The sequence below is a fragment of the Gigantopelta aegis genome, chromosome 6, assembly GCF_016097555.1.
Source record: "Gigantopelta aegis isolate Gae_Host chromosome 6, Gae_host_genome, whole genome shotgun sequence".
In the NCBI taxonomy this organism is placed as follows: domain Eukaryota; kingdom Metazoa; phylum Mollusca; class Gastropoda; order Neomphalida; family Peltospiridae; genus Gigantopelta; species Gigantopelta aegis.
The window spans coordinates 1231098-1245707 of NC_054704.1; the positions used below are offsets into that span (position 1 = coordinate 1231098).

The 14610-nt window shown below is 40.5% G+C and overlaps 1 protein-coding gene across 1 annotated transcript; it reads right to left on the reverse strand.

The window, feature by feature from the left end:
- Positions 1-7310: 7310 nt before the first annotated feature.
- On the reverse strand, positions 7311-10044 carry LOC121375936 (membrane progestin receptor beta-like). Its single transcript, XM_041503662.1, has one exon. The coding sequence runs from the start codon at positions 10036-10038 to the stop codon at positions 9034-9036; it is 1005 nt and encodes a 334-aa protein (XP_041359596.1). The 5' UTR covers positions 10039-10044; the 3' UTR covers positions 7311-9033.
- Positions 10045-14610: the final 4566 nt, after the last annotated feature.

The window sequence follows — 14610 nt, forward strand, 5'->3', positions numbered from 1 at the left end:
GGGTGTTAGTGGCGGTAAGGTATGTGTTAGTAGATATGTTGTAGTGTTAATGGATGTCCTGTAGGTGTGTAGCGGGTGTTAGTGGATGTATGGTATGTGTTAGTAGATATGGTGTGGTGTTAATGGATGTCCTGTAGGTGTGTAGCGGGTGTTAGTGGATGTATGGTATGTGCTAGTAGATATGTTGTGCTGTTAATGGATGTGTTATAGGTGTTAATGGATGTCCTGTAGGTTTGTAGCGGGTGTTAGTGGATGTATGGTATGTGTTAGTAGATATGTTGTGGTGTTAATGGATGTGTTGTAGGTATTAATGGATGTCCTGTAGGTGTGTAGGGTTAGGGTTAATATATATTTACACACTGTTGCACTATTATAAAGCAAATATAAAGCAAAATATCTGAAAAGTGGGAGGGGCACATGCCATTCAAAACATACACAACTGTTAGTGTAGGAAAGGCGAGTGTTCCATACCTCTAGCTGCCACTCACAACGTACACAACTGTTATTGTACGAACGCCGAGTGTTGCATGCCTAGAGCTGCCACTCACAACGTACACAACTGTTAGTGTATGAAAGACGAGCGTTACATACATCGAGCTGCCACTGATAACGTACACAACTGTCAGTGTACAAAAGGCGAGTGTTGCATGCCTATAGCTGCCACTGACAACGTACACAACTGTCAGTGTACGAAAGGCGAGTGTTACATACCTCAAGCTGCCACTGATAACGTACACAACTGTCAGTGTACAAAAGGCGAGTGTTGCATGCCTATAGCTGCCACTGACAACGTACACAACTGTCAATGTACGAAAGGCGAGTGTTACATACCTCAAGCTGCCACTGATAACGTACACAACTGTCAGTGTACGAACGGCGAGTGTTCACACCTCTAGCTGCCACTGACAACGTACACAACTGTCAGTGTTTGAACGGCGAGTGTTCACACCTCTAGCTGCCACTGACAACGTACACAACTGTCAGTGTACGAACGGCGAGTGTTCACACCTCTAGCTGCCACCATGTAATTATACTGGAAGCATTCAACAGTTCAAACATTGCTTTCCAGTTAGATCAAAGAACTTTACACAATATTAATTCAAAATAAACACCACAGTTTGGTAAGATACTGGATAATGAATTAATATCATGTACACCACTGTCTGGCAAGATACTGGATAATGAATTAATATCATGTACACCACTGTCTGGCAAGATGCTGAATAATCAATTAATATCATGTACACCACTGTTTGACTAGTTGTTTGATATTAAATTAATTTCATGTACACCACTGTTGGGCGTTATGCTGTATATTGAATTAATGTCATGTACATCACTGATTGACTAGTTGTTGGATATTGAATTAATGTCATGTACACCCTGTTTGGCGTTATGCTGTGTATTGAATTAATGGCATGTACACCCTGTTTGGCGTTATGCTGTATGTTGAATTAGTGTCATGTACACCCTGTTTGGCGTTATGCTGTATATTGAATTAATGGCATGTACACCCTGTTTGGCGTTATGCTATATGTTGAATTAATGTCATGTACACCCTGTTTGGCGTTATGCTGTATATTGAATTAATGTCATGTACATCACTGATTGACTAGTTGTTGGATATTAAATTAATTTCATGTACACCACTGTTTGGCGTTATGCTGTATATTGAATTAATGTCATGTACACCCTGTTTGGCGTTATGCTGTATGTTGAATTAGTGTCATGTACACCCTGTTTGGCGTTATGCTGTATGTTGAATTAGTGTCATGTACACCCTGTTTGGCGTTATGCTGTATGTTGAATTAGTGTCATGTACACCCTGTTTGGCGTTATGCTGTATGTTGAATTAGTGTCATGTACACCCTGTTTGGCGTTATGCTGTATGTTGAATTAGTGTCATGTACACCCTGTTTGGCGTTATGCTGTATATTGAATTAGTGTCATGTACACCCTGTTTGGCGTTATGCTGTATGTTGAATTAGTGTCATGTACACTCTGTTTGGCGTGATGCTGTATATTAATTGATGTCATGTAAACCACTGTTTGGAAAGATGCTGCATATTGAATATATGAATGTACTATTAAACCCACCTGTAGCATCTATCTTTTTGGGTTTATAACGAGAAATGTTTTTAAGTGACATAATTCTGGTTGGTTTGTATGTGATCAATCCATTTTTGGTGTTGGGTCTGTTGTTTTTGTTGTCAGAGACCTCATGTCATTGCCCCCCCCCCCCTCCCCCCCCCCCAAAAAAAGAAAAAGAAAAAAAGAAAAAAGAAAATGGATTTTCTGGATCCGCCACTGGTTGTTTTTTGTTGGGTTGTTGTTGGGTGGGAGGAGTTTGTGTGCCTGTATATATGTGTGTGCGCGGGGGGGGGGGGGGGGGGCGGGGTTTTTGTTATTTTTAAAAATAAATATTTTGTATTCCAAGTGAATAATATAGCATTTATATGTAAAGCATTGCTACAAATGTGTTACTACATGAGGCCGAGATGTGTATTTCTCTATGTATAGATGTGTATACACTTGGCGTTCTAGTGTACCAAGATAGTTTTAACAATATGGGTAATAGTTTGTCTCATTGGGCGTTGTTATTTATAATAATTAAAATGTTAGTATGTTTGAAATGTAATTATAAAGATTGTCTAGTATTCCCTTTACGTTGATATGTGTGAGTGCGTGCGTGCGTGCGTGCGTGTGTGTATTTGAATATTTGTATATGTTCGTTAATTGTTTATATGGTGGCTTGTCATTGTTATTTTCTATCTTTTAGAATTATTTACTCATGCAAAATAAAATCGCGTAAAAAAAATAGTAACTGTGGCGACTGGATCTGTACTGACAGCAGGTTTCAGTGACCTGGCTGACGTCTGGTGTTTACACGGATTACATCGATTGTGAAATGTGGGTCAGGACAATCACAGTAAAGTGACTTAACGTCCTGCTTAACTCTAGCTGACGAAAATAAACCTCTTTCACAAATCACAATAGCTGGCCAAGTGACGTATTCACACCATATAGGTTATTTTGTAGTATTGGTTTTCTTTCTTTTCATTCTTTAACAGTTCCTTTCTGCCTTATAGCAATGAAACCTTTTATTTTGTTCGTGTATATCACTGTTCAAAGTTGTCAAACAAATGAATAATGAAACCTTTTCGTTCTTTTAGCAGACCAATTGTAAAATGTCTATAAAAAAAAAAGACATGAACGATGATATCGTTTGTTCGTTTTTGCAGATAAATGTTACAATTTCTCAAACAACTGGGCAATGAAACTGGGAGGCCGAGATGAGGTTTACGGTGCAGTCAGAAGAGCTTTTATAATGAAGGTTTTAATAGCAAAATATCGATTTAAAACTAACCAACTCGCATTAATATGACTTCATATATTACCAACGACATACTACTCCCCATGTTAAACTTAATGACGTCATTGCCTATGCAAGACTAAAAGACTCAATCATATGTGGTCATGTGGGATACAAAAAGTACACCCGAAGTGGTCGAAATTTTCACCACCGAGGTTGTACTTTTTTCTATCTCATTTGACCACATATGATGGAGTCTTTTTCTTTCATTCATTCGGTAAAAAATCCCAATATTTTATATGAACACACAAAGATGACTTAAAAAGTAACTATCGTATTTGCCGTGCTTGTTTCATGTGTTAAATAAAATAAAGTTTAACACTACAAATTAACATTAAACAAGATAGCTTTTATAATAATGGTTTTAATAACAAAATACCAATTTAAAACTGTGTCTAATGACCTGACTAATAGTCTCTGGCACGAGTCATTTTGTAGATGGGTTTTTTCTGACACGAGTCTCCAGAAAACCAATCGTTGGGGCGAGCTTTAAGACTTGCTCTTTCTCCTAACGGAATTAACATCCTTCGAGTAACTCCTCGCAACGATCTCCTAATTGCCTTAACAATAACATTATGACTAATTTCAGGATCAAGTGTTAAACATTTCACCTTACATTTTCATTCACTATATACATCATCACCCTTCTGAGGTGGATCGTCTCGAAAAAAATGCCGAAGTTTCGGAATGTAAGAGGATTTAACAGCATGAGTAGCTTCTAGTGCTGGAGTATTAGTCAATGTAGCAGCCTTTTTGCTTCAAACATAGTGTTTGTCAGGAAGAAAGATGGTTCATTAACATTCTGTTTGGATTTTAGAACTTTGAACTCAAGAACTCATAAAGACAGTTATAGGTTTCCTTGTTTCGATGATGTCATAGATACTCTTCATGGTTCTAGATATTATTATTCCTAGTTAGATCTTCGTTCTGGACATTGGAAGTGGAAGTAGAGTAAAACGACAAAGAAAATACATTATTTATGTAGCAGTATCAGATTTTTTCACATTTCTCAAACACAGAAAGGAAAACAGCTACGGGTGTGTCCAGACAATTTATTCGATGTCACACAAAATGAAGACAAGGAAAAACACCCAGGTAGATGACACCTGGGTGTAAGATAAACTGGATTCTCCAGCACACAGAAAGAGAACAGAACAATCTTTCAGATAATATCCACTTTCAAATAATACTTGCAGTTCCACCTTTAAAAATGAAATCTGGCCTGACAATATAATCTTAGCAGGAGAAATAATCCTGAACACTAGAGACAAGTTGTTTTATTCCCTGATGGGCTTGGGAGAGGCGTTTGAGAACAATAATTAACATGCAAGGCAAGTAACGTGCGTTAGTACAGTGTAAGCTGAAAGAAACGATTACCACAATTACAAGTTACCAGCCTGTTGTTTGACATAACCTGGCTAAGGATAAAATAAAACATTAGTTACACAATAAGCGGACAGCAGGCAAGCTGTAAATAAAACATACATTAATTACAAAAGCTGATAGCAGGCAATATCTGCAAATAAAACATTAAATACAAATCCTAACTAAAACAAATACCACATACTTCCACATTTACAGTGGGCAAGTTAGGATTTTATGAATGTAACAGGGATGGGTTTTGGCCTAACTAACGCTACAGCTACTTTTCAAAGAATGATGGAAATATGTATGGGAGAGATGCATTTAAAGACCTGTTTGATTTTTCTTGATGATATACTGATATTTTCAAAGACATTTGATGAAAATGAAAGACGTCTGGAAGCAGTCTTCGCTAGACTCGTTCAACATAACTTGATATTAAAACCAGCCAAGTGTGAATTTTTTAAAACCTCTGTGTCATATCTTGGACATGTGGTATCAGAAGATGGTATTTCAACTGATCCAGAGAAAATTTCTGCTGTTAAGGATTGGCCTGTTCCAACTAACATCAAGGCATTTCGACAAGTTTTGGGTTTCGCAGGTTATTATCGGCGATTCATTAAAGATTATGCGAAGATAATGCAACCTTTGAACGTCTTATTGAAAGACCATGGTACCAGTCCTGCTGCAAAAAAAAAGTCCAAGAAGAAAATGAATCCAATTGCAGAGTATAGATGGGAAAGGGATCAGCAGTTAGCGTTTGAGAAAATTAAAAGGATGTTGACACAACCTCCTGTGTTAGCCTATGCTGATTATTCTTTGTCATTTATTCTACATACCGATTTCAGTGGAACGGGATTTGGGAGCTGTGTTGTACCAGAAACAAGATGGAGTGGATAGATCAGTGCTAGAGGAGGGGAAGTATGTAACCATGGGTTGTTCTACAAAATAAACGAGTGCAATAAATAGAAAGCGAAAACAACGTATGTGGAGTTCTGTATTTATTACATACCTTATTTTATGTTTTATAAAAACGGTTTTTAATTTAACGTCATAACAGCACTTTGTTAAATATATTATCAAAACTCCTGTTGTGGATTTACTTAACGCTAAGAATCATACTTTGCGACAGCCTCGGAAAATGACGTCGTTTCGTCGTCTCTTTTTAGTTATGTTTCAAACGTTTTGACATGGTCCTAAAAATAATATTTTGGATAATGTGTATAATAAAGAAATTATTACACTCGAGTGTGAATGGTACTGGTTTTACGAAACTCGTATTGGGATTCATGTATTACAATAATACAATAATCCCGACACTCATTTCGTAAAATCAGTACGTCACACAAGCTCGTATAATAATCTCTATTTATCATATATTATAGTACGAATATAAAATTCGGGATTTGGGAGCTGTGTTGTACCAGAAACAAGATGGAGTGGATAGATCAGTGCTAGAGGAGGGGAAGTATGTAACCATGGGTTGTTCTACAAAATAAACGAGTGCAATAAATAGAAAGCGAAAACAACGTATGTGGAGTTCTGTATTTATTACATACCTTATTTTATGTTTTATAAAAACGGTTTTTAATTTAACGTCATAACAGCACTTTGTTAAATATATTATCAAAACTCCTGTTGTGGATTTACTTAACGCTAAGAATCATACTCTGCGACAGCCTCGGAAAATGACGTCGTTTCGTCGTCTCTTTTTAGTTATGTTTCAAACGTTTTGACATGGTCCTAAAAATAATATTTTGGATAATGTGGATAATAAAGAAATTATTACACTCGAGTGTGAATGGTACTGGTTTTACGAAACTCGTATTGGGATTCATGTATTACAATAATACAATAATCCCGACACTCGTTTCGTAAAATCAGTACGTCACACAAGCTCGTATAATAATCTCTATTTATCATATATTATAGTACGAATATAAAATTCACTGCACATTATTTTTGTACTGTGACATCACACCCCTACTCACAGCGGATATATATTACGTCACTAGAAGGCATGCATGCAGTGTCACATATTACTTGACGTCACCTACTACATTTGATTTATGGAAGCGTAATGAACAGGTTTCAACGGCTGTCTATCTCCTAAACGACAAGTTCATTAAATCAATGAAAAGGCCGCATTACCGTCTAGGGGACGTGTGCAGACGGTTTTTCTAGCACGGCTTTCTGGCTGGTTGATTGAACTAGAATATAAGACCCCATCATATGTGGGATAGAAAAAGTACACCCGAGATGGTGGAAATTTCCACCTGGGACGAGACTTGACGAGTCCCATGGTCGAAATTTTCAACACAGAGGGTGTACTTTTTCTATCCCACATAACCGCATATCATTTATTCGGTAAATAAACCATTATTGTACACGAACAGACAAAGATGGCTGAACAAACAACTTTTTTATTTGACCATTTTATCATTAAAAAAATACACTATCATATTTGCCGTGTTCGTTTCATGTGTTAAATAAAATTTAACACTACAAATTAACAAGATGTCTTTTAAAATGAAGGTTTTTATAACAAAATATTAATTTAAAACTGTGTCTAATGACCTCACGTCACCATGTCACATTAATATGACGTCATATATTACCAATGACGTCATGTTAAACGCAAGCGCGTGGTATCCCATGTAAGATATAGAGGATAGTATATGAGTGTCCATGACAGACGATGTTTACGACATGAGTGCTTAAATTATCATATTTCCCGAACGAGAGCGATAATTTAGGCACGAGTGTCGTAAACATCGTCTGTCATGGACACGAATGTAAATTTATGTTTATTACCGAAGAGCTGTCCTGCTAAATGAACATTTCAGTCATTGTTTACAACTAACGTTTCCTTAACGGCGGAGTAATATTTGTTCTTTGATATCTTGAAAACCAAATCACAACCCGTTCTAAAGTGACGTCATATTTATACGCCCACAAGTCAAGAGTACAGATGTATCAACAGCTGTAAATTGTAAAACATGTTTTAATACTAAAAAGCAAACAAACACACAGTAATTGAATTAATACATTTAACTCGTTACTAATTAAGTAATAACCAGGAAACAGTAAATGTGGTTCACCTCATTTGCAACGAATCAGTCAAGCTTACTGTGGGTCAAGTGACGGAGTCACAACACTGCTAGCTGGCGCGGATGTTGATTGCGGACAAACGTTAATATTGAAAGTACCTCCGTATATAGCACCTGAAAACAGTGAATGCACAAATTCGGAATTGGAAGTGTTCACGGCTAGAGTGTGCGACTGTGAAACGGGCTGTGAAAAGGACACACCATTATCAATCGCACGTGTCGACACGATTTCATGGGACGGCGTGACTGGTTCGTTGCAAATGAGGTGACTGAGTGCCCTGAGTAATTGTTTATACTTTGAACGTTCTTGTGTCTTGGTATCTGCATAATTTCAGTGGGTGGCACATTTGGTAGACCAGTAGAGCTAACTTTAATCAGATTGGAACTTCACATACGTCGTTTTCGCTTCCTATTTATTGCACGAGTTTATTTTGCGCAAGAATATAGAGGATATTGCGCTAGCGGTCTCGTGGTATGTTCTTTCGCAAAATAAATGAGTGCATTAAATAGGAAGCGAAAACAACGTATGTGAAGTTCTGTATTTATTACAGACCTTCTTTTATGATTTATAAGAACGTCATAACAACACTTTGATAAATCTATTATCAAAACTCCTTTCATGGATTTACGTAACGCTAAAAAGCATACTCTGCGGCAACCTTGTGTAATGTTTCAAATACGATGTGACGTCATTTGTAAATCATATATGACATCTGTAAATAAAAGGCGACAACTGCACTAAAAAGAAAAAGGGAATTTCCCATTTATAAGTTCCTGTCCATATCGCATATGTGCGATACAAAACAAATTTACCACACGGTTTTAAAATGTCTTTATCACTATAGTAAGATTGAACAGGTATGTAATAAAGATTGTTCTTGCCCACTGGACTGAATTAGCCAGCTTTTGCACGGTGCTAAATAAATCTGTATAGCACCCCGGTTCTAGACGATTTCTACATACGCGTGACGTCATAACTCATGTTTTACAACGATTGACGATTGAAGGAAGAAACTCCAGTTTCGCATAATTTCTGAAGAAGGCGACAGGTACGAAGTTGAATTTACGTATATAGTCAACTATGGAGCACAGACGGTAAAAAAGAAACAATAGCAACATATATTTTTAAGACTATATATGGCAGCCTGTAATCAGCGGCCACCTGTCTTATATGCGTTGGCACATATTTTAGTGAGTTTTGTCTAGCAGCTTGTCCTGCTCGATTCTCCTCAGAACGAAGGGCCTCATCAGGACGACGGTGGCCACACACAGCGCACATAGGGCGGCCACCAGGGCAAGCAGAGTGCGGAGGTGAACCGCGGGCTCCGCCTCTTGGTGCCGCAGTGCATCCTGGTACGCGGCGTCGCACTGTCGCAGAGTTAGCAGCACGCTGAGAACGTGAAACCAGTGATGACCTTGACCCACAAAATCAAACACGCCCGGCCACATCTTTTCTGGAAGATGAGTAGAAAATGTTATGGCAGTTAACACAGCCAATGTTAGAATGTCTTTGTAAATAGCTAGAGCTGGGTCATCACAGTTGTCATGGTAACATCGGAGAGCTCGAGGTGCTAACATGGAAGAGTTAAGAATTCCGTGAATGCCAAACGGAATCACTTGGAACAGCTTTCTGCGAAACGGGTACGGTCGTCTGTATCTCAGCTTAGCGAAACAACAGCAGACGAAACAAAGCCAACTTAACAACAGGTTAGTGGGCAGAAATACTGGCTCAAATGTTAATCTAGTGTTGGTATCTGCCCCGTCAAAGTAAATGGGTAAAGCCCCTCCAAAGGCGTAGAGTGCTATACCAGCGTAGTCTAACTGGAAACAAGTGTAATGCACAAGATGCGACTTGGAATGAACAACATGTGCGCAGACACTAAGCCCTGTGTAGAGTAAACAGCACGTGCAGAATCCTAAGAGGGGCCAAAGTCGTTGATCTGAAACCTGGAAGCCATCAGTGTAGTAGACGAATCTGTAGAGTATGAGAAGAAACCCGACCAAGTGAGTCCAGACGTTGACGGTTTCATTGTTTATCTGCACGGCACTTGCCACGTAGTAGGCCGTGCTGCGGTGAGCCTGTCTGTACCCACCCAGCACCCCGGGCTCGCGGTATAGCAGCGCCACCTGGTCGGCAGTCAGGGTCTTCTGCAGTCGAAACAGACCCGGCACTCGACCAATCACTGATAGCATTTCTGATTGCCACATCTCTCACTGGAAAAAAGAAACAGATACCAAGGTCAACATTCCTCACTGTCACATCTTCCACTGGAAAAGAGAAACAGATACCAAGGTCAACATTCCTCACTGCCACATCTTCCACTGGAAAAGAGAAACAGATACCACGGTCAACATTTCTAACTGCAACATTTTTCACTGGAAAAAAGAAATATATATCAAGGTCAACATTTCTGACTGCCACATCTTTCACAGAAAAAATACCCCAGATACCAAGGTCAACATTTCTGACTGCCACATCTTTCACAGAAAAAATACCCCAGATACCAAGGTCAACATTTCTCAATGCCACACTTTTCACTGGAAAAGAGAAACAGATACCAAGGTCAAGATTTCTAACTGCAACATCTTTCACTGGAAAAAAGAAACAGATATCAAGGTCAACATTAGTAACAAATAGTTTTCACTGGGAACAAGAAATGTCATTGTCAACAATGTCATATCTTTCATTAAAAAAGACAGATGTCACAGTCAACTGCTGTTGATAGTTAGTGTGAATATTTTATATTATTTATAAATAACTAGATGAAGCATGGCTAATTCGTTATAACACATTTAATTGGTACTGCAGCGGACGGTGAATAGCTCCTTAAATGCATATTATAAATGTTAATAATTACACTGATTTAACCATCAATATACAGTACAGTCAACTGGCTGTGTGCAAATGTACCTTACATGCATGGACTGTAAAACAACCTTAGACTTATAACATACGTATGTCAGTATTAATTTATTTTATGCATAGATGTAAATTGTAAAAGATATAAATAAATAACAAGATGGCACATTCGTCATAACAATGATGAATATCTGATATTCAAACGTGTATTAAAAAAGTGCATTTGAAAACATACATTGTATATACAAATTAAATAACATCATAAAAACATAGATTTCAGCCATGGGACTGCTAGCTTTCCGATAACTTTTTTTTTTTACAGTCAAACAGCGTTCTAAGTTTGTAAACATTTAAGTTCTGCAAACAGAGTCATAAAAGAGGCTTAGTTTTTCAGTAGGTGGTCACGGAAAGGTAAAATTTTTCCTCGTCGCTAGAAATGACCATTGGGGTGTAGCGAGTATGAAAACACTAGATGGCTTATGTTTTAGAATTTAACATTCATAACTCGGTGGCTGTTCCTGCTAGGAATATGTTTTTGGTGTCAAACCCTATCTTTCGGGGATCACATAACATGAAAATAATATTTGGTGTAAATTGTACCCAGATTAAAAACAAATACACAGCTAATGGGTTATTTCCTTTGTAAAACAATGTCGACAAATCACCATCCCTTTTCTCATGAGCTATATATCCGGTCCCATTTCCATCCCGTCTGTATTAGTTACCATACCAAGAAGCTCTAGTTTCCTCTAAAACAGTTCGAATGTTAGGGATTTAAACATAGCCCATACAGAATCGCAAAAAAAACGTCCAGTTGTTTGATGTTTGCCGCATCCGCTCCTTGACGGGCCTAGTGACCCCTGTGTCTGTCTTAATGTTGCACTGTGGTGAACTGACTAAAACCAAAATTACTCTTGGAGCTCATCTCAAATCTGAATCTACCACAAAGGTTTAATACGCCAGCATCCAACCTCAGAAAGCATGGACTATTTTCCGACATACTGCGTGTGCTGAACACTCAATACACATGTTGTTGCTTCAACCCCTACATCATGAACTGTGTGTCGCAATGAATCATCACTAATAACGACATGTTCTCCATCAAAGGCTCCATCATGAACTGAATCATGGGCACCTAAACCGAACAGCCGAATACGGCGGTAACCCAACCTATTCCGTCACGATAACTTTTTCCACTCAAACTATTGAGATAACTTCCTCTTTTATGGTCAACACACCTTTGTGCAAGTGTAATGTCGCTCTACAAGCACTGTAAAACTGAAACTGCACAATATATTGTCCTTGATGGGTGCCACGTACACCTGGACCGGGTCAACAATGGTTCCGTCCATTCACAACTCATGACCCGCCATAGTGACCGAATGATCTTTGGTTTTATTTTCAACACAATATTTCATTCGCCATCAACTCTGAACTCAACGTAGTACCCAATACATGCACCGATGATATGTGGCGAATACTCAATGGTTTAGACTTGATGGTTGGTGCACACAATTGAATTCGTAGAACTGTCTACCTCTGAACCTCCAGTCCCCCCCCCCCCCCCTTTCCCGGACAAATCTTAGTGGGCCCTCCATCATGTAAACTTGGATGTGCAACATCCTCTATCCTTACATTTACTGTCGGACACCACCTACCACTGAGCTGTCTCTAATATCCCCCTTACCCCAATCACAGGATGCCGAGAACGTTGACTTCCGAAATGAAGCCAAAGCAGAGGCAATGTTTGGAGGAGAATCACAAGCTGATGAATCTGGAGGAGACTCACGAGCTGGTGAATCTGGAGGAGAATAACAAGCTGATGAATCTGGAGGAGAATCTCGAGCTGGTGAATCTGGAGGAGAATCACGAGCTGGTGAATCTGCAGGAGAATCACGAGCTGGTGAATCTGTAGCAGAATCACGAGCTGGTGAATCTGGAGGAGAATCACGAGCTGGTGAATCTGGAGGAGAATCACGAGCTGGTGAATCTGGAGGAGAATCACGAGCTGGTGAATCTGGAGCAGAATCTCGAGCTGGTGAATCTGGAGGAGAATCTCGAGCTGGTGAATCTGGAGGAGAATCACGAGCTGGTGAATCTGGAGGAGAATCACGAGCTGGTGAATCTGGAGGAGAATCTCGAGCTGGTGAATCTGGAGGAGAATCTCGAGCTGGTGAATCTGGAGGAGAATCTCGAGCTGATGAATCTGGAGGAGAATCACGAGCTGGTGAATCTGCAGGAGAATCACGAGCTGGTGAATCTGCAGGAGAATCTCGAGTTGGTGAATCTGCAGGAGAATCACGAGCTGGTGAATCTGCAGGAGAATCACGAGCTGGTGAATCTGCAGGAGAATCTCGAGTTGGTGAATCTGCAGGAGAATCACGAGCTGGTGAATCTGCAGGAGAATCACGAGCTGGTGAATCTGCAGGAGAATCTCGAGTTGGTGAATCTGGAGCAGAATCACGAGCTGGTGAATCTGGAGCAGAATCACGAGCTGGTGAATCTGGAGCAGAATCACGAGCTGGTGAATCTGGAGCAGAATCTCGAGCTGGTGAATCTGGAGGGGAATCTCGAGCTGATGAATCTGGAGGAGAATCACGAGCTGGTGAATCTGGAGGAGAATCTCGAGCTGGTGAATTTGGAGGAGAATCACGAGCTGATCAAACTGGAGGAGAATATCGAGTTGGTGAACCTGGACTGGCTCCTATCACTCTCCCACCACTGGCTTCATCACTTGCTCCCATCACTGGCTCCATCACTCTCTCATCACTGGCTCCTATCAATGGCTCTATCACTGGATCCATCACTGACTCCTATCACTCTCCCATCACTGGCTACTATCACTCTGTCATCACTGGCTCCAATCACTCTCCCACCACTGGTTCCTATCACTCTCCCGTCACTGGCTCCTATCACTCTCCCACCTATCACTCTCCCACCACTGGCTTCTATCACTCTCTAATCACTGGCTCTTATCACTCTCCTATCACTGGCTCCTATCACTCTCCTATCACTCCAACCACTGGCTCCTATCACTCTCCTATCACTCCAACCACTGGCTCCTATCACTCTTCCACCACTGGCTCCTATCACTCCCACCACTGGCTCCTATCACTCATCACTGGCTCCTATCACTCTTCCATCACTGGCTCCTATCCTCTCCCATCACTGGCTTCTATCACTCTCCCATCACTGGCTCCAATCACTCTCCCACCACTGGCTCCTATCACTCCTCTCCCATCACTGGCTCCTATCACTCTCTCATCACTGGCTCCTATCACTGGGTCCTATCACTCTCCCACCAATGGCTCCTATCACTCCCATCACTGGCTCCTAGCACTCTCCCATCACTGGCTCCATCACTCTCCTATCACTCCCATTACTAGCTCCTATCACTCTCCCACCACAGGCTCCTATCACTCTCCCATTATAGGCTCCTATCACCCTCCCACCACTGGCTCCAATCACTCTGTCTCTCTCACCACTGGCTCCTATCACTCTCCTATCACTTCCATCACCGAATCCTATAACTCTCCCACCACTGGCTCCTATCACTCGCCTATCACTCCCATCACTGGCTCCTATCACTCATCACTGGCTCCTAGCACTCTCCCGTCACTGGCTCCTATCACTCTCCCATCACTGGCTCCTATCACTCTCCAACCATTGGCTCCATCACTCTCCCATCACTGGCTCCTATTACACTCCCATCAAAGGCTCCATCACTGGCTCCTATCACTCTCCCACCACAGGCTCCTATCACTCTCCCACCACTGATTCATATCACTCTCTCATCACTGGCTCCTATCACTCCCATCACTGGCTACTATCACTCTGTCATCACTGACTCCTATCGTTCTCCCACCACTGGCTCCATCAGTCTCCTATCACTTTGCCATCACAGG